The 25,710-nt window shown below is 36.5% G+C and overlaps 1 protein-coding gene across 1 annotated transcript in view; it reads left to right on the forward strand.

Annotated features, from left to right (window-relative positions):
• The window catches only part of LOC136267688 (adhesion G-protein coupled receptor V1-like), a 50,410-nt gene that overhangs the window by 11,301 nt on the left and 13,399 nt on the right, over positions 1-25,710 (forward strand). The window contains exons 9-26 of the mRNA XM_066062836.1: positions 5,419-5,628; positions 5,675-5,824; positions 5,885-6,100; positions 6,146-6,280; positions 6,340-6,546; positions 6,593-6,730; positions 6,780-6,992; positions 7,082-7,222; positions 12,784-12,990; positions 13,042-13,191; positions 13,241-13,450; positions 13,497-13,646; positions 13,707-13,922; positions 13,968-14,102; positions 14,162-14,368; positions 14,415-14,552; positions 14,602-14,814; positions 14,904-15,044. Of these exons, the coding sequence (XP_065918908.1) occupies positions 5,419-5,628; positions 5,675-5,824; positions 5,885-6,100; positions 6,146-6,280; positions 6,340-6,546; positions 6,593-6,730; positions 6,780-6,992; positions 7,082-7,222; positions 12,784-12,990; positions 13,042-13,191; positions 13,241-13,450; positions 13,497-13,646; positions 13,707-13,922; positions 13,968-14,102; positions 14,162-14,368; positions 14,415-14,552; positions 14,602-14,814; positions 14,904-15,044 (3,177 nt within the window). The remainder of the gene's footprint in view (positions 1-5,418; positions 5,629-5,674; positions 5,825-5,884; positions 6,101-6,145; positions 6,281-6,339; positions 6,547-6,592; positions 6,731-6,779; positions 6,993-7,081; positions 7,223-12,783; positions 12,991-13,041; positions 13,192-13,240; positions 13,451-13,496; positions 13,647-13,706; positions 13,923-13,967; positions 14,103-14,161; positions 14,369-14,414; positions 14,553-14,601; positions 14,815-14,903; positions 15,045-25,710) is intronic.

The following is a 25,710-nucleotide window of genomic DNA, read 5'->3' on the forward strand; positions in this document are numbered from 1 at the left end:
CACAAAATTATTTAAAGCAATCAGGCTGTTGTATAGACACCATACTTTCATAGATAATATTACACACCTTGTATTTTTTCTTCAATCTATCATAGGGTTACCAATGTAAAAAAATCTACATATTCAAAATAATATAGCCAATTGCTGTTACATGTTGGACTAACTCCCATTTGAGTACACCCATAGGTGGTAGAAAGGGGGGGGGGGGGGGGGGGGGGGGGGGAGAGGCTAGGGTTGAATCCCCCCCTCAATATCACGCCAAAATTATCCTTCTTGGAGTGGGGCTGAAAACTGTGATAAAGATCAATATACTCTAATAGAACACTCAAATACCCTAATAGAACAGTCAAGGCCTTCATAAAAACGTGCTAGCTTTTAAAAAAATGAAAAAGTTTCCTACAGCGGAATCGAACTCAGTACCTCTTACTTTAATAATTGGTGTCTTACCACTGTATCAAGTGTTTTCAGGTGGCTATGGGTTGTTTTGTACTGCTTATAAATGCTATGTTCATTAACCCTGTAGTCAACAGCTAAAAGCTTTACCAAAAAAAGTTTTTAACTGGCAAATACCCTGTTTTAAATAGTTTTGACTAAAAGTTGGTGTTTCGTTAAAATGCTTTTAAATTTGTACTTGTAAAATTGCTAAAAATTAATTTTGTTGAACTTTGGTGAAATTAAAATGGCTACAGCTTCTGGGGCTGCGCCCTCCAGACCCCTGCTGTCAGAGACGCTATACTCCAGTCAGCCCCCCCCCCCCCCTCATATCAACTACTTCCTTCACCAGTGAGTACACCTGCAGTGGAAGTAAATTACTCTTGGTAGCCATGGTCCTTTATTCACAATACTGAAGTTCAACCTTCCTCTATGAATAAACCTTCACCTAAAAGCATTGGTAGTTTGATTGGTGAAGTAGGTTTTCTGTCACTGCATCATTTAAGCATGCAGGTTTTTGTCTGCAGACACCAAATGAATGATAGCCAAAACTTCCTCACAACAAAGTAGTAGTATTCATTCATCAAAAGAAATCACATATGAAATATGGACATCTCTGACCATCTGGGTGATCTCAAAACAGAGCAAAATTTGCTGATACTTACAGCATGACTACAAAACTTGCCCACTCGACTGCTTTAAAATAGAAACCCCAGTGTCAAACAACTGTAATAACCATAAAGTGTAGCTAGCAGCAACATTACGTCGTTTGCAGTTTAACTACAAAAGAATTTAGCCAATCCAATCAGGTTCACATGACTAGGCTCGGGTGTGGTCATTACTGATACACTATGTAAATTGTGCCAATCTATGCAGAATCAAAAAACTACAGGATGCAGACACTGCTAAATAACTGCATTATTTGTTAACATGCAGGAAAAGGGGTTTGTTAGAAGCTCCTTGCACAGTGGAGATATGAGGGTAAGAATAATAATGGTTGAGATGTTTTAATAGCATTGCACAAGATTTCAAGTGTATAAATCACGATAATAGTCGGAATCATGTGAGCTTGATGTTTCTGCCTTAGCACCTTATAGGTTTATTTTACAGCTCCTGAAAAAAAATGCTGCTAGCTTTGCTATGTGGTTTTTTATACTAATATTTCTATTTTTAAGAAGTTGGTTGGGCAGGCTATGTTGTCAAGATGTGAATTTTGGAAATTTTTGACTAATTTCAGGATCACCCAGATGGTTAGGGATGGTCAAATTTAACCATGCTTCATATGTGACATCTTTATTGTTGGATGAGTACTACTGTTATAAGTGGCTCCAGGATTTTTGGTGACTGCATGGTTTCTGATCAGGAGCATAGATAACTTTTGGTGAAGACTAAAAAAAAGGCAACTGCCAGCTGAGAATAGCTGCCATCCACTAACTATCACTGAAAAGGTACATAAAATCCTTATTTATAGCTATGCATAGCTTGTTACACTGCTGCTCTGAATACTGTTACTGCTTTTTAGAGTGAATGACTACTCTATTAGAGTGTCTCAATCTGAATGTCTTGTGCCTTTCTTTGCAAATCACTGCAAAAATTATATTTTAGCTGCTTGGATACACTTGATCAGTTTCCAGAAACCCCCCTGGAGCCACCCCTGACTGTGATGTGAGAAAGTTTTGTCTATCATTCATTTGGTGTCTGTAGATGAAAGCCTGATTTTTGAGCACAAAATCATGCCAAATGATGGAGCAACAGGAAACCTACTTCACCAATCAAACTACCAATGTTTTTAGGTGAAGGTGCACTCACAGGGGAAGGTTGAACTTCAGTATTGTGATGCAAGATCAAGGCCTGAGAATTGTGGTTCATAATCTCATATATTTTGATCATTATCTATCCCAAGAAGGCAACAGAATTTACCATGTATTCAAGTGAGAGTTAGTCCAACATGTAACAGCAGTTAGCAAATATATTTTGAACATGTCAATTCTTTACATTAGTAACCCAATCTATGGAACTCATAGTGGCACATTAGGATTGACCACTCTCCTCCACAATCTATTTTGATTGGCCACTCTCGTTCATGATCTTTACTTATCATTGCTTTACAACACCAAGCAATGCATCAAGATTATTACAGAATAGTTGTGTACAAAAATAGAGGTGGTGTTGAGGGTCAGATGGCTAGCAGCACCAACAATGTTTAAGCACTGTGACATGCCCCTTTATGATCTGGCCATACTTACTGTGATTGATGATGAATATTGACCATGCCTCGTAATGGTAGCATGATGAAAAGAAGACATAGAAAGACCACATCCCATGAAAGTATCACATAGGCTAGTCATCTGAGGCCTACTTGAGATACTCTAATAAAGCAGTCACCTATAGCCATGTTCAAAAATTCTAATAGAACAGTCACACATAGTTATACACAATATATAACGAAAATAACTAAACAAGCTAGTGAATTTGAAAATAAAGTGAGGTTCCAGCAATAAAAAGTAGTGAAACAAGAGACAATTGTCACTATGAGGGAACATTCTTACTTAGCATTGTACGAAAATCCCAAAGTGGCATGCTTTCACCATCTTTCAATGCCACAGTAGAGATTATTGCTACAATGCTAAATAGGGGTTTTCCCTTATAGCTACCATCATCTCCTGTTTCACTACATTTTATTGCTGGAAATCTTTCATTTTTTAATTTTATTATTGCACTTGTTTATAAAGTTTTTGTTAGAACATAGCTATGATAAATATGTATAGGTGCCTGGTTTACTGGAATTGGTTTGACTACAACTGTGTACATGTCTGCATGTAGGTATATGTCTGTCCAACACCCATGTAAACAAACAGGTTTTGAGCTACAGAAAATAAACCTTCATCAATGAATAAACGTTGTATTACAGCTTAGCTTTCTGTTCTCTTCGTGTTTACTTGAAGGGGGTGTGGCCAGTTACTGAAACCAGGCAAACCAGTTTAGCCTAAATGCTGTAACATGCATATAAAAACTGAAAAATAATGTAACAGGTCTTGTAAGCTGAAAGGAGGCATATCCCCTTTGTACGTGAATGAAAATTAAGAGTAGCCATGAGGTTTTGTGTAGAGAATTTGCATATGAAAACATGATAGACAAACTATAAAACAGTTAAGTAGATACTTCTCTGCATAGTCTGTGGTTTAAAGTAAGTTATGCTTCCTTAGTGATACATAGCTATGTAATTGATGAATTACAAAATAATTCATGAATTACATTTGATTTTAATGTGCTGTATGTATTGTTACAAACAAGGAGAGAAGTAAATTAATAGCATGTTGTGTATGTTAATTCATAAGAGACTTATATTCAAGGGATGTTATTTACTGGGCACCTAGTTTTTAGGAGTAGCACAGCATCAAGGTGTTTCTATGGAGTTAGATCATTGAGGGGTGTGGCCTCAGCACTACAGTAATTATTAGAGGTTTGGTGGCATGTTCTGACTGTTTAAGAGGGTGTGCCCATTACATTCATTATATAAACACAGCTTAGCTGCTACCTGTTACTATAGATACTACAGTCCATTAGGCACCTCAAATAGGTTTGTGACATTTAAATATGCTCAAAGTATCCATATGGAAAATAACACCTTGGAATAGTTTCCTGGCATGATGAAGAAGATGAACATGTAATTGAAGAAATTAGGAATGGAAAAGCGCAAAAGGCATATATTCGTTAGAACTACAAAAGCACTTCCCACTATAGAGTTCATTGTTGTGGCATAAATTAATGGTGGCCATGTACTGCTTTGTTTGGTCTCTAGCCTTGTCACTATGGTCTGGCTAGCAGGCCAAAATTTGAGTTTTGGTAGTTTTTGAAATTAAATATTTGGCCACCTGTAAGTGTTTTCTTGCTTTTAATGTTGTATTGATGTTGACTGGAGTAAAACAATTAAAATACACGATTAACTACACAATAAACACGATAAACACAACAAACATGTCAGTAATTAGCAACAGTCATGTAATTCTGCATTGGTGTTTAATCGCAGCCTATTTGTGCTGTGTTGTATGATTTAACAGTCATGTATCAAATGTTAAAATAGGAGGGGCCCCTCAGGCTGTATTGAAGACTATGCTGTGTTCAGCTGAAGAGGCAAGATTGTATTCTTATATGATACAACAGTCCAGTGTATGTCACTATGAGTTTGCTGAGATAAAGCTGGATAGCTATGGCAGCAAAGTATAGTTATGTTGGCTTAAGAAGATCAGTGGAGTATGGTTATGTAATATAACTAGTTCAATGGGCTCACACTATAGCTGTATAGCTACCTACACTTTTATGTAACTGTGTAATGGTGGAATGCTATCTCACCAAGTGGCAATGATAATACACGATAAACTATTAATCATACACGATTTTCCTCGTGTATGATTTTAAACACAGCATTTTTGCAGCACCCATAACTTTAGGGAGGAACCGCACTAACATGCTATTTGATTATTAATTTTAAAATGAAGTAAGGATTCAAGCGATAAAAATTATTGAAACTAGAGACATGAATAATGGTGTTACAATGTAGCCCTGTGGGGGGAAAATTCCTAGTTTGGTATTGAACACAATGATCAGTACATGCCAATGTGAAGGGATTTTTCACAGGACTTTGTTGTAATACCATCATTCATTTTGTGGGCAGATTTGCAAAAGGAGTCTTCACACACACATACATCTAATTGTATGAAGTTGGAAGACTATAAGTTAGGGTTCAAGAAACATAAAACTTGAAATATTTACTGTACATCATCTATGTCACTAACAGAATTTCAAGTCAATAGCTTAATTGTCAAAGTTGGTAAAAAGGATGGGTGTGGAAGACCCCTTTTCACAAATCTGATCACATTATTTTCTTGTTTCGATAGTTTTCATCTCTTTAAATTACCCTACTATATATTAAATTAATGATTTTTTTTGATACACTGCATTGATTGAAGAGTGTTTGACTAACAGGTGGTGTTGACTTTAACAAAACTACACTAACTGCTACATTTGATAGTCTAGTAAACACGAGTGGCGTTACTGTACCAGTAGTAGATGATATGTTAGCAGAAGGAAGAAATGAAATATTTGATTTGGTGTTAAGTGTACCATCATCACTTGGTCCAGCAATAACAGCAGGTGGTAGAGATAGAACAATAGGAGTTATCATTGATACTACCAGTGAGTGCATAAAGTGTTATTAGAATATGAGTAATGTGTTGTGCAGTGTTGGTAGTGGACTTTGGACCTGGAAAATTTGTTGGTTCAGAGTCATCAGAACATGTAGAAGTTGTAGTGATGATATCAGGAGGATCATCTATCATACCTATTGAAGTAGTGGTGACTCCTTCTGAACAATCACCAGTGTCAGCAAGAGGTGAGGGATACATTAACAAGTAACACAATGTATGAACTAGTGATTACTGTACTGTGATAGGATCAGGTGTAGACTTTGACTCTAATCCAATTAATGTAATATTTGGTGTTGGGGAAGTGAGACAAACAGTTAACATATCAGTGAGTTGTGATGAGGAGGTGGAAAATCTTGAGAGATTTGATGTCAATTTAACACTTGCAAGCAATAATCCTCAAGTGTCTTTGAATTTAAAGAGGAATAAACAAAAAAAAGCAGTGAGAATTACAGATAGTACAGGTCAGTAATGAAGTAGTAGTCAGTGTAGATGATAATATTTTACAGTTGAGGTGAACTTTAACAAGTCATCATATGAAGTAATGGAAGACAGTGATGAAGTGATGATAATGATAGTACTGAATCAACCATCATCCAAACCATTTGATGTGATGATCAGTTTAATGGATGAGACTGCTAAAAGTAAGTGTTATTGTGTACAATGCATAATGTATTTTTGGACTGTATATCCATGTATGTAGGTAGAGATGATTATGGAAGTAATAACAATACCGCTATTACTGTACCAGCTAATGTGATGTCAACATCATTCACTATAAACATCATTGATGACAACATTGCAGAATGTGATGAAACATTTACACTAACACTTAGTGTTCCATCCTCACCTTGTGAAGTTATTAGTGAAAGTGATGATACTAGTGAAGTGATAATAAGAGATGATGATGGTAGGAGAAATGTTAGTGATTATGTTGTGTTATTACTGACCAACAGATGTAATGTTGTCATTTGACCAATCACAATATTCTATTGAAGAGAACATGACTCCATTATCAGTTGGTCTAATACTAAATAGGACAACCTCTGAAGATGTTATAGTAGAAGTTAGTGTGAATGATGGATCAGCCAAAGGTAGTAGTTATTAATTGTTGATGTAAAGTTGAGAGATATTCTACTACAGCTGGTATCGACCATGATAGATCAGGAGCTCCACCAGTGTTTAATGTGACTATTAATAGTGGAATGACATCATCATCATTTGATGTTAACATCACTGACAATATGATGCAAGATGGTGATAAGATGTTCACCATTACTATTACACTAATATCAACTTGTTTACCAATAACCATCAATTCTTATACTACCAGTGTGACTATCAAGGATGATGAAGGTATAGTTGTCATAGTGTGTTTGTGACCACTTGATGTCAGTGCTGAAGGTTTACTGTTGAGTTTTAGAATTTGTATTTTATCTGTATAGTTCTAAGGATTCACTTTACTTCGACAACTTTCAGTGGATCAGAATCATCTGGTGAAGTGTCTGTGAGTGTTATGATATCTGGAGGTACCAGTGTTAACCGTACCCAAATTTTCATTAGCCTGAAAGGAGTGGACGCAACAGGTAAGCTATTTGTGTAACCAGTAACATAATTTTCCATACTGTTTGCTCATGTCTTTATAGTAGAGAAGACACAGTGCAAAACTTAGGACATTTTTGTGTAATTTGTGACACAAATACAAAATGTTTCATACACATTGCTCTCCTTATGAAATTTTATTTATTACCACCACTAATTTGATCTTTGGTGACTTTTCCAGGCATTTTTGCATTGAAAATTGTCATTATTTATTTTGTCTTTATCTCCCTGTGGCATTGTTTTACCCTACAGTTCAAATTAAAGGTGTTGATCTAAGATACAATTTGACTTTTGTTTGAAGTGAATAGCTCATTTATGATGATTTTTATTTTGTGTCTTTGGAATGCAAACTACAATGGGTAGGTAAATCTATAGAAATTCAAGGCTGATATATATAGGCCTGTGTCAAATATGCCAGCATAATAAAAAGCATAATAGGCTGGAGTGCCATGTCAGCAAAATGATAGCATATTAGGTAGGTATTTCAAACTATGGAGCTTAATTCCAGATCAATACTCCCTAATAGATCAGTCAGTGGAAACTTCAAACTGCAATGGAGCACTCAAATGCATTGTACATAGCTCCTTAGATTGATACTCTAATAGAACAGTCGCTTAGTAGTGAAATACTCTAATAGAGCATTCACAAATTAAAATGTTCCAAGATATTTGTTAGAAATGCTGCTATCCTAGGAGGATAATCCAAGCATAATGGGTACAACATAGGTGAAAAATTTGGGAAATTTCTGAAAGCATTTTGGGCAAAATTTTCAGCATATTTCATTCAGGCCCACTGATATAAAGGGTCATAACTTTGAAATAAAATTGCCTTCAAATAAAACTAAGTTGTTTCTTTCAGCAAGACTGTTACTTTGAAATCATGTCTGAACTGTGTAAATTAATGCCTCAGGGTGATAAAGATAAAAATGATGAGTTTTCAATACAAAAAGGACTTTAAAGGTCACCAAAGGTCAAATCTATATCATAAAAATAAAGAGTGCAATTTATGTGGAAAGTTTTATAATTGTATTACTTATGGCACATTGTTTGCACTATGCCACTCTACTATTAAGCATTACACGGAGCCATTCCTACTTATATTCTCTCTATTGCAAAGAGAGTTTCTAGTACAGGTAGGATGATATTCATGCTTGCAATTAATAAAATAAAAATTCAACTGCATTAGATAACAACAACTTACAGCTTACAAAATGACAAGACATTTCCACAGTTTTCTAAATGCTACTGTTCTAGTGCATTCTGGTACAATATACAATAATCAAAGTTCCCAGAGACACATAACAAAAGAATGTTCTACTCATTTAACTATTACAAAAGTAGTGTGATACTTGTATCCATTACATATCGCTAGCTCAAGAAAAGTAACATATTAATTAAGTAAATGTGATCAGATTTTACAAACCTGTTCCAAATTGCACATCAGCTAAAATCAAACTAACACCACCAGTGGATAGCTAATACTATCGTACTACCTCAGTACTACTCAAACTACTCGAGGCTAGTTTTAACAGAAGTCTTTTCTGGGTGGTAGGGAGAGCTCAAATGGCAGTTTCTGGCCTTGTGAAGGGCCTGGCTTGGCAAGAATCAGTGGTGGATGGCCAGCTAAATAATGTTGGCCAGATATTTTTTCTGTTGATTTTGGTACATATCAGCAGCACAGCCCTGTAATCTCATGTCTGGACTCAATTGTGGTCTGCCTCCATTTCTTTGAATGAAGTCTATCTCTTGCCCACCCTACCACCCCCCACCTTCCTCCCCTTTGTGAACACTCATAATACTACTTCGCTTGTCCAACTACTCATATTTTCTATCTCATTTGGTGAAAAACTCCACAAGCAGCTATGAGTACTGGAAGAGTGGTCTGAAATGTACATCTTTTATGTACATTTATGCTGGCTTGAATTCTTTAAAACTGTTCATCTCGAGTCTTCTAATGTGCAATTTGGAAATTTTCCCAAAATTCAGTTGCAAACCATATTGTGCATAAGTAATGCATTACTACAGCTGGTATGGTGTAGTAAAAAAGTGAGATTTTTCATGGCAAATATTCTATCCCATGTGGAGTCAATTAGCTACCACAACATACACTGCAATCTTTATGGTTACTAGCCTTCTGTGGCCAGTGTAGTAATTCTCTGTGCTCTAAATACCTTCGTACATATATATGCTGCCAATTAAAAGCACCATTAATGCTCACAGCACAAAATGAGCACTTGAGGTCTCATGACGGTTTACTGTATCATGCCCATTTGAGTGTTCATGCAATGAACCATCCATGCAATATAAAAAGGGTGCAGCCTTCTGGGTGAATAATATGAAATCAAATGTGGTGGCCATGAAATGGCTGTAATGATATTAATAATGGCAACTTTTAATAATACCTTTGTGTATTATTAAAATTAACACCATTACAGCCATCTTTGATATTACAATTTGAACCCTTTTTATATAGTTTGGGCTGTTTTTGCATATAGATTTCATTCACTTCTTTTGCATTTCAAAGCCAACTATAAACTGAGACTTGTTGTAATACAAATCATTGTTCTTCTTATCTACAGATACAATGATGATGATATAAGACAATTTAGTGCTCTACCAATGCAAAAAAAATAGATACCAATTCTATACCAAAGCCAAAGGATCTATGCATAAGCCAATTAGTTGCTCTATAATTTTGTGCTTGCTTGTTCATGAATATATAAAGTACCTATATGTATTTGCAATAGTGTTTTATAGCAAAGTAGATTCCTTCCAAGTTAGGTATGCATGATTGTCTATGAGTGTTACTTTGCAATGACTGTTCTATTAGAGTATCTCTCGATTTTGCATGCAAAATGTGATAAATGTAAGTTGCAGTTGCTCAACTTTTAATATTCCACCTTTTATGCTAGAATCAAGACACACGGTAGTGTTTCATGTGGCCCAAGAAGCCGGCACACAACACTTGATAGGAAGAAAGAAATATGATTTTCACACCTCCATAGCTCTATGCTGCCTTTACGAAACAAAATGATTTTTGCTGTGGACACGCCAGTCAACGTAAATACTACACATACCAGCTTTGAGCTAAATCTTTTCAAGCGTTCCCGAGATATTTGACTAAATTGGCTTAGTTTCTTCGTTTTTCTTCTAATTTTTCTTCCTCTTTTTGCAACTTACAAAAATTGCCGTAAAGCACAAACTCCATATCCGTTGCCTTAAAATTTGGCACACAGAAGGGGGGAGGGTATAAAGGCACATCTTAGTACCAAGTTTGGCTGGAATATATATGATAAACAGTCAAGGAGGTATTAGTAATTATTCACAAAAAAATTACACCAATATGTTGTTACACTCACAAGGTAAACCGGTTATGGTAAGAAGGTGAAAATTGGTACATGAATAGGTTAACTATTGAACCTCAAACATTTTGTGGTTTGAAAGAAATTGAGCTAAAAACCACGAAGATACAACGAAAAGACCAACAGTACGTATGCAATCGAGATTAGCTAATAAAAAACGGCTACTCTCCACACCTACCAGAAAATCTGCTTTGAATAATGCTTTGAAAATCACTTTACAGATGGAGTAATCATCTTAGAAAGGTTCTCCAATGGTGTAGAAGAATGAATTTAAAACCACAGAGTTAAAACGCGAAATCCAACTTGGTGTAGCTAGTGCAAGCTCAAGATACTATAATAGAGCATGCAGTCATCCTAATAGAGCAGTCACCCTAAAGAGAGATCCAACAGAGAGTTCAGCTAGAAACAAGCCACCCTGTAGAGAGATTAGCCACAAACAAATTACCCTGTAGAAATATGTGCTGGAAACAAGTCACCCTAAAAAGAGTTCAACTACAAACAATGAGAGTTTCAGCTACAGTTCATTTATGTAAGAAGTCATCTTATTACCTATGTGATAATCATTCAGTGTTAAATATAAAAATATTTAATCAGACGACAAGGTATACACACAATTGCTTCTTTTGTTCCACATTTCCTGCAGTAATGAAAAAAAAGAAACAAGTTGAAAGGAAGCACCAAAGCCAGTGTATGGCCAGCTTTGTGGCTTGCAATACAAAAAGAAGTGATATCTAAACCAAAACAGCCATACTGTAAAAAACAGTGCAGCCCCCAAAAAGGCCAGGGTAATTAAAGGTACGAAATCCAAGGTGGTGGTCAAGAACTGGCTGTGGTGGTAGGTTAATGGCAAAAATTTTAATAACAACAATTCAGGTGAATCTGCTCGCATTTATAGCCTGGTGGTTTTGGGTTAGATGCGACTTCCAGTCTGTTGTCACAAATTTTACTAGCATAGCACATATTGTAAAGATTAAGATAATAGTGATTAGCACTAGCAAGTCTTAATCATAGTGTACTACCCCACTGATTGGTACCAAAATGGTTATAATATCAGCTTTGATTTGATAGACTACTAGAGAAGTAACAATTGTATTGTATTGCAGTGGTTATTTAATCACTTTTGTAATACTCTAATAGAGTGCACATTTTTTTTTAGGATTTCTAATGGAACACACATAGAAAGTGCTAAAACAGTCTAGATTTTCCATTGGTAGTTAGATCTATGAAATTATAAACTTAATATTCAATAGATTTTTGCTAGAATTTTTATTTATAGGTAGAAGCGAACAACCATGATAGCAGTGGCTCAGTGGTCAAGGATTTGGGTGTTGAGTGTGGAGGTTCCTGGTTCAAGTGCTGTTAAACCTTTGTACAATTTTCATATCCTTTCTTACCCTGCAGTGACTAGAGTATCTCCACCCCGCAATCTACAATTGTTTGGTTTTTGCCTTGTAACTCTATAGCTATCAAGCGAATACTTTAAACCACAAAAGGTTTGAGCTATGATGGTTAACCTATACGCATATTGATTTTTAAAAGTTATTCCCATAAGTGGTTTACCCTGTAAGCATGACAACAAGTTGGTCTTTTTACAGCAAATTATCGTCATAGCTCTGTGACTGTTTAGCAAATTGCACCACTCTATAGGTATGTCATTTGCTGCAATACATTCTTAAAGTGCACCAAAGCTCAAGAAAATCAAGGTACACATTTGCATTTTATAATGGTTTTTATAAAGTGTACAAAAAGAATCATCTAAGTCCCCTGAGCTCCTTAAATGAAGAAATTAAGCCAAATTTTGAAGGCTTATATTTTACAATTGCATTTAGGGAATCATGTTCTAATTTGGTATGTGGGGTGCTGAAGGTGTAAGGCATTTGCAGTATATAGATTCCAATTTGAGAAAGGGGCTACGTATACATGAAAATTACATTTTCTTTCTTACTGTAAACATACCCACGGTGTGGCACGCTGGCTTTCTTGACCACACAACACACTACCGTGTGTCTTGATTATGACAACATCAATTTTTTGTTCTTTCATTGAAGTTGATTGCTGTAGGGTCTAATAAAGTATAGCTACAATTAATAAAATTACTTATGGTTGATTCAGTGCCTGGGTTTTAGAAGCAGCACAACATAAATTTGTATATCCACTTCTTATGATGATTACACCATTTCATAGAAAAAAGGGATTTCATCTCTACTCCTCTCAATGCTACAATTCCTGCTGGAGCCATTAACACTACAGTGAGAGTACCAGTGATTAGTGATAATATGGTTGAGGGAGATGAGATGTTTAATATGAGCTTAAATGTACCATCATCACTTGGTCCTGGAATAGTAGCTGGTACTATTAATAAAGCAACTGGAATAATAGTGGACTCTACTAGTAAGAGTTTCTTAATAGAACTGTATGCATTAACTAGCATATTTATCACAGACATTACCGTGCAGTTCACACAAAAACAATACACTGGTTCAGAAGATACAGAATTTGTATTGGTAGTAATGAAACTAGTTGGAGGAATATCCAGTAGACCATTTGATGTCACTATTACCCCATTAGAACAGTCACCAGTGTCTGCTGAAGGTAATAGTGTGTATGATAATGTGTTGATTGAAGAGTGTTTGACTAACAGGTGGTGTTGACTTTAACAATACTACACTAACTGCTACATTTGGTAGTCTACTAAACACAAGCAGTGTTAATGTGTCAGTAATGGATGATAAGTTAGCAGAAGGAAGAAATGAAACATTTGATTTCATATTAAGTGTACCATCCTCTCTTGGTCCAGCAATAACAGCAGGTGGTAGAGATAGAACAATAGGAGTTATCATTGATACTACCAGTGAGTGTATAAAGTGTTATTAGAGTATGAGTAAAGTGTTGTGCAGTGTTGTTAGTGGAGTTTGGACCTGGAAAATTTGTTGGTTCAGAATCATCAGGACATGTAGAAGTTGTAGTGATGATATCAGGAGGATCATCTATCACACCTATTGAAGTAGTGGTGACTCCTTCTGAACAATCACCAGTGTCAGCAAGAGGTGAGGGATACATTAACAAGTAACACAATGTATGAACTAGTGATTACTGTACTGTGATAGGATCAGGTGTAGACTTTGACTCTAATCCAATTAATGTAATATTTGGTGTTGGGGAAGTGAGACAAACAGTTAACATATCAGTGAGTTGTGATGAGGAGGTGGAAAATCTTGAGAGATTTGATGTCAATTTAACACTTGCAAGCAATAATCCTCAAGTGTCTTTGAATTTAAAGAGGAATAAACAAAAAAAAGCAGTGAGAATTACAGATAGTACAGGTCAGTAATGAAGTAGTAGTCAGTGTAGATGATAATATTTTACAGTTGAGGTGAACTTTAACAAGTCATCATATGAAGTAATGGAAGACAGTGATGAAGTGATGATAATGATAGTACTGAATCAACCATCATCCAAACCATTTGATGTGATGATCAGTTTAATGGATGAGACTGCTAAAAGTAAGTGTTATTGTGTACAATGCATAATGTATTTTTGGACTGTATATCCATGTATGTAGGTAGAGATGATTATGGAAGTAATAACAATACCGCTATTACTGTACCAGCTAATGTGATGTCAACATCATTCACTATAAACATCATTGATGACAACATTGCAGAATGTGATGAAACATTTACACTAACACTTAGTGTTCCATCCTCACCTTGTGAAGTTATTAGTGAAAGTGATGATACTAGTGAAGTGATAATAAGAGATGATGATGGTAGGAGAAATGTTAGTGATTATGTTGTGTTATTACTGACCAACAGATGTAATGTTGTCGTTTGACCAATCACAATATTCTATTGAAGAGAACATGACTCCATTATCAGTTGGTCTAATACTAAATAGGACAACCTCTGAAGATGTTATAGTAGAAGTTAGTGTGAATGATGGATCAGCCAAAGGTAGTAGTTATTAATTGTTGATGTAAAGTTGAGAGATATTCTACTACAGCTGGTATCGACCATGATAGATCAGGAGCTCCACCAGTGTTTAATGTGACTATTAATAGTGGAATGACATCATCATCATTTGATGTTAACATCACTGACAATATGATGCAAGATGGTGATAAGATGTTCACCATTACTATTACACTAATATCAACTTGTTTACCAATAACCATCAATTCTTATACTACCAGTGTGACTATCAAGGATGATGAAGGTATAGTTGTCATAGTGTGTTTGTGACCACTTGATGTCAGTGCTGAAGGTTTACTGTTGAGTTTTAGAATTTGTACTTTATCTGTATAGTTCTAAGGATTCACTTTACTTCGACAACTTTCAGTGGGTCAGAATCATCTGGTGAAGTGTCTGTGAGTGTTATGATATCTGGAGGATCCAGTGTTAACCACACCAAAATTTTCATTAGTCTGAAAGGAGTGGATGCAACAGGTAAGCTATTTGTGCAACTAAGTACATAATTTCCATACTGTTTCTCATATCTTTAAATATATAGTCTTCATCATGTTTTTCCTTTCCTACTTTTAATAATTTTACCACAAAATAGTCTGAAAATAGATTGATACTCCCTAATAGAACAGTCAGTGAAAACCGCAAACTGCAACAGAGCACTCAAAATTCATTGTACATAGCTCCTTAGATCAATACTCTCTAAATAGAACAGTCACTTTGTAGAGAAATACTCTAATAAAGCATTCACTGATTGAAAAGTTCCAAGATAATTATAAAAAATATTATTAACTTAGGAGCATAATGCAAGCATAATGGGGAAACTGAAAAGCATAATAGGTGAAAATTTGAATGGGAAATTCCTGAAAGCATTTTTGGCAAATTTTGAACATATTTGACTCAGGCCTACAAACAGTCAATCTAACAAAGTGTGGCCCAAGGTGACAATAGGTGTGAAACAAAAGGTGGCAGTTGAGAAATGGCTGTGATGGTAGGTTACTAGCAAAATAATATTATCCAACTATTCAGATGAATTTGTGTTGTCTCTGCTTTGGCTGGATATACCAGCTATTGTCGACTAATGACTGTCATGGCATCATTTTAGTGATGTTAGATTTATATCAGCTATATTATACTTCTGGTATATAGGAAAGTAACCTTTTCCTTAATGCAACAGTAGTAGTAAAATTAATGTTCTACTCCTTACAAGAGTAATGTGTTGCTTGTATAAGAACAATCTTTTATTTATATATATATATCAAGACACACGGTAGTGTGTCGTGCGGCCCAAGAAGCCGGCGCGTAACACCCGTGAGTATATTGACAGGAAGAAAGAAAACGCAATTTTCGCACCTCCGTAGCTCTGTGCTTCCTTGATGAAACAAGACGATTTTTGCTGTGGACATGCCCCCCAACTGCAGCACTCTACATTCCAAATTTGAGCGAAATCGCTTCGAGCGTTCCCGAGATATGCGACTTCAAAAATTGGCTGAGTTTCTTCGTTTTTTTTCTTCTTCTTCTTCTTATTTTTCTTTTTCTTGTCGCACACTTACAAAAACTGCTATAAAACTCGAACGCGTTATCCGATTGCCTTGAAATTTGGCACACAGAAGGGGGGTATAAAGGCGCATCTCGGTACCAACTTTGGCTGGAATACCATAAACAGACAAAGAGTTATGAGCAATTATGCACGAAAAATAACACCAATATGTGACCGGATCTTGGAAAACCTACCTTTTGGGCACAAGCTAACTTTTTGGGAAAACTCAATTGAAAATTTCAACAATATTTTTTAAATTAATTTTTTAGCACATTTGGATAAAGCAACTATTAAACCTTCTTGCTGTGAAGTTTCACACCCAAAGCTTCTTTTTCCTAGGAGATATGGATGATTAAATCAGACCATGTAGTAATTTCACATGCGTGGGACAACAAGTAACTTACAAATTGGGTGATTTGTTCAGGTGCTGCAATGGCTAAAACTTAGTCTTAGACAATGATACATGACATTTAATTGCAGAAAAGTACCAAGAATACTTCATTAATCTATCAGAAATGTCTTTTAAAGTATTTTAGATGGTAAGAATGGAATTATTAGTAAACAAAGTGATTTGTCACCATTTGTCAAACTTAATCACCCACAGAACTCAATACATTACCATAAAAGTTAGTTTGTAATGTACAGGACAGAAAATTGACCATATCTCAGGAATGCTTAAAGATATTAAGCTGAAATTTTAACACAAGATAGATGAGCACCTAGTACCTCATTTAAGCTATAAAACAGAGAATTGACCAATGTGCCAAAAAGGTAGGTTTTCCAAAATCAGGTCACAATTATGTTGTCACGCCTACAGGGTAAACCGCGTATGGGAAGAAGCTGAAAATCGGTGGGTGAATAGGTTAACTATTGAACCTCAAACCTTTTGTGGTTTGAAAGAAATCGAGCTAAAAACCAGGAAGATACAGCGAAAAAATCAACAGTGTGTAACAATTACGCAATCGAGATTAGCTAATTTTTAATATTTTATTATTATTATTATTATTATGCTTGCCACGCCTACCAGGTAAACCGCTTGGGGTAATGCTTTCAAAATCGCTGTACAGATGGAGTTATCATCTTAGAAAGGCTCTTCAATGGTGTAGAAGAATCAGACTTAAAGTCACGGAGTTATAACACGAAATCCAACTTGGTGTAGCAAGTGCGAGATCGAGATACTCTAATAGAGCAGTCATCCTAATAGAGCAGTCACCCTGAACAGAATTCAAGAGATCAGTTAGAAATAAGTAACCTGTATAGAGATCAGCTACAAACAAATCACCCTGTAGAGAGTTCAGCTACAAACAATTCACCCTGTTCAGACATCAGTTAGAAGAAGTTTTCTTGTAGAGAGTTCAGTTACAAACAAATCACCCTGTTGAAAGATCAGCTAGAAGATGTCACCTTGTAGATAGTTCAGTTACAAAGAAACCACCATGTAGAGAATTCAGCTACAAACTAGTGAGCCTGTAGATACATCAGCTAGAAGAAGTTACCTTGTAGAGAGTTCAGCTACAAAGAAACCATTCTGTAAAGAGCTCAGCTGCAAACAAATCACCTATACAGAATTCAGCTACAAACAAATCACCCTGTAGAGAGATCAGCTAGAAGAAGTTACCTTGTAGATAGTTCAGCTACAAACAAATCATCCTGTAGAGAGATCAGCTAGAAGAAGTTACCTTGTAGATAGTTCAGCTACAAACAATTCACCCTGTACAGAGCTCAGTTAAAAGAGGTTTCCTTGTAGAAAGTTCAGCTACAAACAAATCACCCTGTAGAGAGATAAGTAAGAAGAAGTTACCTTGTAGATCGTTCAGCTACAAACAATTCACCCTGTAAAGAGATCAGCTAGAAGAAGTTACCTTGCAGAGAGTTCAGCTACAAAGAAACCATCATATAGAGAATTCAGCTGCAAACAAATCATGTATAGAGAGTTCAGCTACAAACAAATCTCCCTGTAGAGAGATCAGCTAGAAGAAATCACCTTGTAGAGAGTTCAGCTACAAACAATTCACCCTGTTAAAACATCAGTTAGAAGAAGATTTCTTGTAGAGAGTTCAGATACAAACAAATCACCCTGTTGAAAGATCAGCTAGAAGATGTCACCTTGTAGATACCTCAGTTACAAAGAAACCACCATGTAGAGAATTCAGCTACAAACTAGTGACCCTGTAGATACATCAGCTAGAAGAAGTTACCTTGTAGAGAGTTCAGCTACAAAGAAACCATTCTGTAAAGAGCTCAGCTGCAAACAAATCACCTATACAGAATTCAGCTACAAACAAATCGCCCTGTAGAAAGATCAGCTAGAAGAAGTTACCTTGTAGGGATTTCAGCTACAAACAAATCACCCTGTAGAGAGTTCAGCTACAAAGAAACCATTCTGTAAAGAGCTCAGCTGCAAACAAATCACTTGTACAGAATTCAGCTACAAACAAATCACCCTGTAGAGAGATCAGCTAGAAGAAGTTACCTTGTAGATAGTTCAGCTACAAACAAATCATCCTGTAGAGAGATCAGCTAGAAGAAGTTACCTTGTAGATAGTTCAGCTACAAACAATTCACCCTGTACAGAGCTCAGTTAAAAGAGGTTTCCTTGTAAAAAGTTCAGCTACAAACAAATCACCCTGTAGAGAGATAAGTAAGAAGAAGTTACCTTGTAGATCGTTCTGCTACAAACAATTCACCCTGTAAAGAGATCAGCTAGAAGAAGTTACCTTGTAGAGAGTTCAGCTACAAAGAAACCATCATGTAGAGAATTCAGCCGCAAACAAATCATGTATAGAGAGTTCAGCTACAAACAAATCTCCCTGTAGAGAGATCAGCTAGAAGAAGTTTCCTTGTAGAGAGTTCTGCTACAAACAAATCACCCTGTAGAAAGATCAGCTAGAAGAAATCACCTGGTAGAGAGTTCAGCTTCAAAGAAACAATCATGTGAGAGTTCAGGTACAAACAAATTGTCCTGTAGAGAGATCAGCTAGAAGAAGTTACCTTGTAGAGAGTTCAGCTACAAAGAAACCATCATGTAGATAGTTCAGGTACAAACAAATCACCCTGTAGAAAGATCAGCTATAGAAGAAATCACCTTGTAGAGAGTTCAGCTACAAAGAATCGATCGTGTAGAGAGTTTAACTACAAACAAATCACCCTGTAGAAAGATCAGCTATAGAAGAAATCACCTTGTAGAGAGTTCAGCTACAAAGAAACCATCATGTAGAGAGTTCAGCTACAAACAAATCGGCCTGTAGAGAGATCAGCTAGAAGAAATTACCTTGTAGAGAGTTCAGCTACAAAGAAACAATCATGTAGAGAGTTCAGCTGCAAACAAATCACCTGTAGAGAGTTCAGCTAGAAACAAGCCACCCTGTAGAGAGATCAGCTAGAAACAAGTCACCTTGTAGAGAGTTCAGCTAGAAGAAGTCACATTGTAGAGCTACAAAGAAACTACCATGTAGAGTTCAGCTGCAAACAAATCACCCTGTAGAGAACTCAGCTACAAACAAATCGCCCTGTAGAAAGATTAGCTAGAAGAAGTTACCTTATAGGGAGTTCAGCTATGAACAGATCACCCTGTAGAGAGTTCAGCTACAAACAAATCACCCTGTAGAGAGTTAAGTTACAAAGAAACCACCATGTAGAGAATTCAGCTGCAAAAAAAATCAATCACTCTGTAGAGAGTTCAGCTAGAAGAAGTCACCTTGTAGAGAGTTAAGCTGCAAATAAATCACCCTGTAGAGAATTCAGCTACAAACAAATCACCCTGTAGAAAGATCAGCTAGAAGAAGTTACCTTGTAGAGAGTTCAGCTACAAAGAAACCACCATGTAGAGAGTTCAGCTGCAAACAAATCACCTGTAGAGAGTTCAGCTAGAAACAAGTCACCCTGTAGAGAGATCAGCTAAAAACAAGTCACCCTGTAGAGAGTTCAGCTAGAAGAAGTCACATTGTAGAGAGTTCAGCTACAAAGAAACTACCACGTAGAGAATCCAGCTGCAAACAAATCATCCTGTAGAGAGTTCAGCTAGAAGAAGTCACATTGTAGAGAGTTCAGCTACAAAGAAACTACCACGTAGAGAATCCAGCTGCAAACAAATCATCCTGTAGAGAGTTCAGCTAGAAGAAGTCACCTTTTAGAGAGTTCAGCTACAAAGCAACCACCATGTAAAGAGTTCAGCTGCAAAAAACTCAATTACCTTGTAGAAAGATCGGCTAGAAGAAGTTACCTTGTAGAGAGTTCAGCTACAAAGAAACCACCATGTAGAGAGTTCAGCTGCAAACAAATCACCTGTAGAGAGTTCAGCTAGAAACAAGTCACCCTGTAGAGAGTTCAGCTAGAAGAAGTCACATTGTAGAGAGTTCAGCTACAATGAAACTCCCATGTAGAGAGTTCAGCTGCAAACAAATCACCCTGTAGAGAACTCAGCTACAAACAAATATGCAGTGAAAAAGATCAGCTAGAAGAAGTTACCTTGTAGAGAGTTCAGCTACAACGAAACCACCATGTAGAGAGTTCAGCTACAAACAAATCACCTGTAGAGAGTTCAGCTAGAAACAAGTCACCCTGTAGAGAGATCAGCTAGAAACAAGTCACCTTGTAGAGAGTTCAGCTAGAAGAAGTCACATTGTAGAGAGTTCAGCTACAAAGAGACCACCATTTAGAGAGTTCAGCTGCAAACAAATCACCCAGTAGAAAGTTCAGCTATGAACAGATCACCCTGTTGAGAGTTCAGTTAGAAACAAGGAATCCTGTAGAGAGATCACCTAGAAGTATCGCCTTGTAGAGTTCAGCTACAAACAAATCACCTGTAGAGAGTTCAGCTACAAACAAATCACCCTGTAGAGAGATCAGCTAGAAGAAGTTACCTTGTAGGGATTTCAGCTACAAACAAATCACCCTGTAGAGAGTTCAGCTACAAAGAAACTATTCTGTAAAGAGCTCAGCTGCAAACAAATCACTTGTACAGAATTCAGCCATAAACAAATCGCCCTGTAGAGAGATCAGCTAGAAGAAATTACCTTGTAGATAGTTCAGCTACAAACAAATCACCCTGTAGAAAGATCAGTTAGAAGAAGTTACCTTGGAGAAAGTTCAGCTACAAAGAAACCATTTTGTAAAGAGCTCAGCTGCAAACAAATCACCTGTACAGAATTCAACTACGAACAAATCACCCTGTAGAGATCAGCTATAAGAAGTTACCTTGTAGATAGTTCAGCTACAAACAAACCTCCCTGTAGAGAGATCAGCTAGAAGAAATTACCTTGTAGAGAGTTCAGCTACAAAGAAACCACCATGTAGAGAGTTCAGCTGCAAAGAAATCACCCTGTAGAAAATTCTGCCAGAAACAAATTGCCCTGTAGAAAGATCAGTTAGAAGAAGTTACCTTTTAGAGAGTTCAGCTACAAAGAAACCATTCTGTAAAGAGCTCAGCTGCAAACAAATCACCTATACAAAATTTAGCTACAAACACATCACCCTGTAGAGAGATCAGCTAGAAGAAGTTACCTTGTAGATCGTTCAGCTACAAACAATTCACCCTGTAGAGAGAGCAATTAGAAGAAGTCACCTTGTAGAGTGTTCAGTTACAAAGAAACCACCATGGAGATTTCTGTAATCAATATATGTGACCGGATTTGCGAAAAGGGGTCTTCCACACACATCCAATTCCGTAAATGTTGGAGACCATAACTCAGTGTTCAAGTAACATATTAACCTGAACATTTCACCATGTATTCAGTTATAGTGGTGCTCACCACTGCCCAAATATCAAGGCAATAGCTCTTTCCAATCTGAAGTTATCAATTGTCAAAGTTGGCAAATTGGACCCCTTTTCGCAAATCCGGTCACATATGTATTATACAGTATATATAATTTGTACATTTACTGATAAAATATTTAAAGTACATCTACTTCATCTTTTCTTCTTCCTGTAGTAAAGAAAAAAACATAGGTTAAAAAAGTCCCAAAGCTGGCCATAGGCCGGCTTTGGGGTATACAAATACAAAAAGAAATGAAATCTAATCCAAAACAGCCAAGCTGTAAAAAAAGTGTGCGGCCCTCAGAAAGGCTATGGTGAAAAAAGATGTGAAATCCAAGGTGGCGGCCAAGTAAAAATTTTAATAACGACAATTCAGGTGAATTTTTGTGAAGCGGCACAAAAATTCACCTGAATTGTCATTATTAAAATTTTTACCACTAACCTACCATCACAGCCATTTCTTGGCCGCCACCTTGGATTTCACATCTTTTTTCACCATAGCCTTTCTGAGGGCCGCACACTTTTTTTACAGCTTGGCTGTTTTGGATTAGATATATATATAGCTCAAGAAAAGTAACATGTTAAGTTAACAATATTGGATGTGCATATGTAATGCATTAACTCTGGTATGGTGTAGAAACAAGTTGGTTTTGTGCTACTTCCAAAAACCAGTCGCCATGCAGCTAGCTAATTAATCTGGACTATGTAATACTATTTTTATTATTTTAGCCAATGGGTTTTTGGTTTTGCAATAATACATAATTAATTTATTGTAATTTAGGATTTTGTAATTTGTATAATTCTCCAATTGCGTTGCTCTGCATTGCAGCGGCAGATCTAGGATTTTTGAAAGGGGGTATCTGGGAGGTGTATTATAGTTCTCCATGTAAGATAACATTAGTATAGCTATGTAACTAGCTAGCTGCACTATTACTATACCATTTAGACATTATTATTATTATTATTATTATTATTATTATTATTATTATTATGCATAATTGGTCAAAAAGAAGACAGTCTTATAAAACCAATCTCAATTAAATCATACAAATGAAAAACGTTGACTATACAAAAAATGATCTAAATTAGTCTTAAAACTTAGTACATTGGGAGAAGTGGCAATTTCATAGGGTAAGGAATTCCAGTTATTAATTATCTAATCCAAAACAGCCAAGCTGTAAAAAAAGTGTGCGGCCCTCAGAAAGGCTATGGTGAAAAAAGATGTGAAATCCAAGGTGGCGGCCAAGAAATGGCTGTGATGGTAGGTTAATGGTAAAAATTTTAATAACGACAATTCAGGTGAATTTTTGTGCCGCTTCACAAAATTTACCTGAATTGTCATTATTAAAATTTTTACCATTAACCTACCATCACAGCCATTTCTTGGCCGCCACCTTGGATTTCACATCTTTTTTCACCATAGCCTTTCTGAGGGCCGCACACTTTTTTTACAGCTTGGCTGTTTTGGATTAGATTTCATTTCTTTTTGTATTTGTATACCCCAAAGCCGGCCTATGGCCAGCTTTGGGACTTTTTTAACCTATGTTTTTTTTCTTTACTACAGGAAGAAGAAAAGATGAAGTAGATGTACTTTAAATATTTTATCAGTAAATGTACAAATTATATATATAATACATATGGGACCGGATTTGCGAAAAGGGGCCTTCCATACACATCCAATTTGCCAACTTTGACAATTGATAAATTCAGAATGGAAAGAGCTATTGCCTTGAAATTTGGGCAGTGGTGATTTCTTTGCAGCTGAACTCTCCACATGATGATTTCTTTGTAGCTGAACTCTCTACAAGATAATTTCTTCTAGCTGATCTCTCTACAGGGAGATTTGTTTGTAGCTGAACTATCTACAAGGTAACTTCTTCTAGCTGATCTCTCTACAGGGTGATTTGTTCGTAGCTGAATTCTGTACAAGTGATTTGTTTGCAGCTGAGCTCTTTACAAAATGGTTTCTTTGTAGCTGAACTCTCTACAAAGTAACTTCTTCTAACTGATCTTTCTACAGGGTGATTTGTTTGTAGCTGAACTATCTACAATGTAATTTCTTCTAGCTGATCTCTCTACAGGGTGATTTGTTTGTAGCTGAATTCTGTACAGGTGATTTGTTTGCAGCTGAGCTCTTTACAGAATGGTTTCTTTGTAGCTGAACTCTCTACAAAGTAACTTCTTCTAACTGATCTTTCTACAGGGTGATTTGTTTGTAGCTGAACTATCTACAAGGTAATTTCTTCTAGCTGATCTCTCTACAGGGTGATTTGTTTGTAGCTGAATTCTGTACAGGTGATTTGTTTGCAGCTGAGCTCTTTACAGAATGGTTTCTTTGTAGCTGAACTCTCTAAAAGGTAACTTCTTCTAACTGATCTCTCTATACAGGGCAATTTGTTTGTGGCAGAATTTTCTACAGGGTGATTTCTTTGCAGCTGAACTCTCTACATGGTGGTTTCTTTGTAGCTGAACTCTCTACAAGGTAACTTCTTCTAGCTGATCTCTCTACAGGGTGATTTGTTTGTAGCTGAATTCTGTACAGGTGATTTGTTTGCAGCTGAGCTCTTTACAGAATGGTTTCTTTGTAGCTGAACTCTCTACAAGGTAACTTTTCTAGCTGATGTCTCTACAAGGTGGCTAGTTTGTAGCTGAACTCTCTACATGGTGGTTTCTTTGTAACTGAACTTTCTACAAGGTGACTTCTTCTAGCTGATTTTTCAATAGGGTGATTTGTTTGTAGCTTCACTCTCTACAAGGTAACTTCTTCTAGCTGATCTCTCTACAGGGAGATTTGTTTGTAGCTGAACTCTCTACAGGTGATTTGTTTGAAGCTGAACTTTCTAAATGATGGTTTCTTTGTAGCTGAACTCTCTACAAGTTAACTTCTTCTAGCTGATCTCTCGTACAGGGTGATTTGTTTGCAGCTGAGCTCTTTACAGAATGGTTTCTTTGTAACTGAACTTTCTACAAGGTGACATCTACAAGCTGATTTTTCAATAGGGTGATTTGTTTGTAGCTTCACTCTCTACAAGGTAATTTCTTCTAGCTGATCTCTCTACAGGGTGATTTGTTTGTAGCTGAATTCTGTACAGGTGATTTGTTTGCAGCTGAGCTCTTTACAGAATGGTTTCTTTGTAGCTGAACTCTCTAAAAGGTAACTTCTTCTAACTGATCTCTCTATACAGGGCAATTTGTTTGTGGCAGAATTTTCTACAGGGTGATTTCTTTGCAGCTGAACTCTCTACATGGTGGTTTCTTTGTAGCTGAACTCTCTACAAGGTAACTTCTTCTAGCTGATCTCTCTACAGGGTGATTTGTTTATAGCTGAACGATCTACAAGGTAACTTCTTCTAGCTGATCTCTCTACAGGGTGGTTTCTTTGTAGCTGAACTCTCTAAAAGGTAACTTCATCTAACTGATCTTTCTACAGGGCAATTTGTTTGTGGCTGTATTTTCTACAGGGTGATTTGTTTGCAGCTGAACTCTCTACATGGTGGTTTCTTTGTAGCTGAACTCTCTACAAAGTAATTTCTTCTAGTTGATCTCTCTACAGGGTGATTTGTTTGTAGCTGAATTCTGTACAGGTGATTTGTTTGCAGCTGAGCTCTTTACAGAATGGTTTCTTTGTAGCTGAACTCTCTACAAGGTAACTTCTTCTAACTGATCTTTCTACAGGGCAATTTGTTCGTGGCAGAATTTTATACAGGGTGATTTCTTTGCAGCTGAACTCTCTACATGGTGGTTTCTTTGTAGCTGAACTCTCTACAAGGTAACTTCTTCTAGCTGATCTCTATACAGGGTGATTTGTTTGTAGCTGAACTCTCTACAAGTTAACTTCTTCTAGCTGATCTCTC

The sequence above is a fragment of the Dysidea avara genome, chromosome 9, assembly GCF_963678975.1.
Source record: "Dysidea avara chromosome 9, odDysAvar1.4, whole genome shotgun sequence".
Classification (NCBI taxonomy): domain Eukaryota; kingdom Metazoa; phylum Porifera; class Demospongiae; order Dictyoceratida; family Dysideidae; genus Dysidea; species Dysidea avara.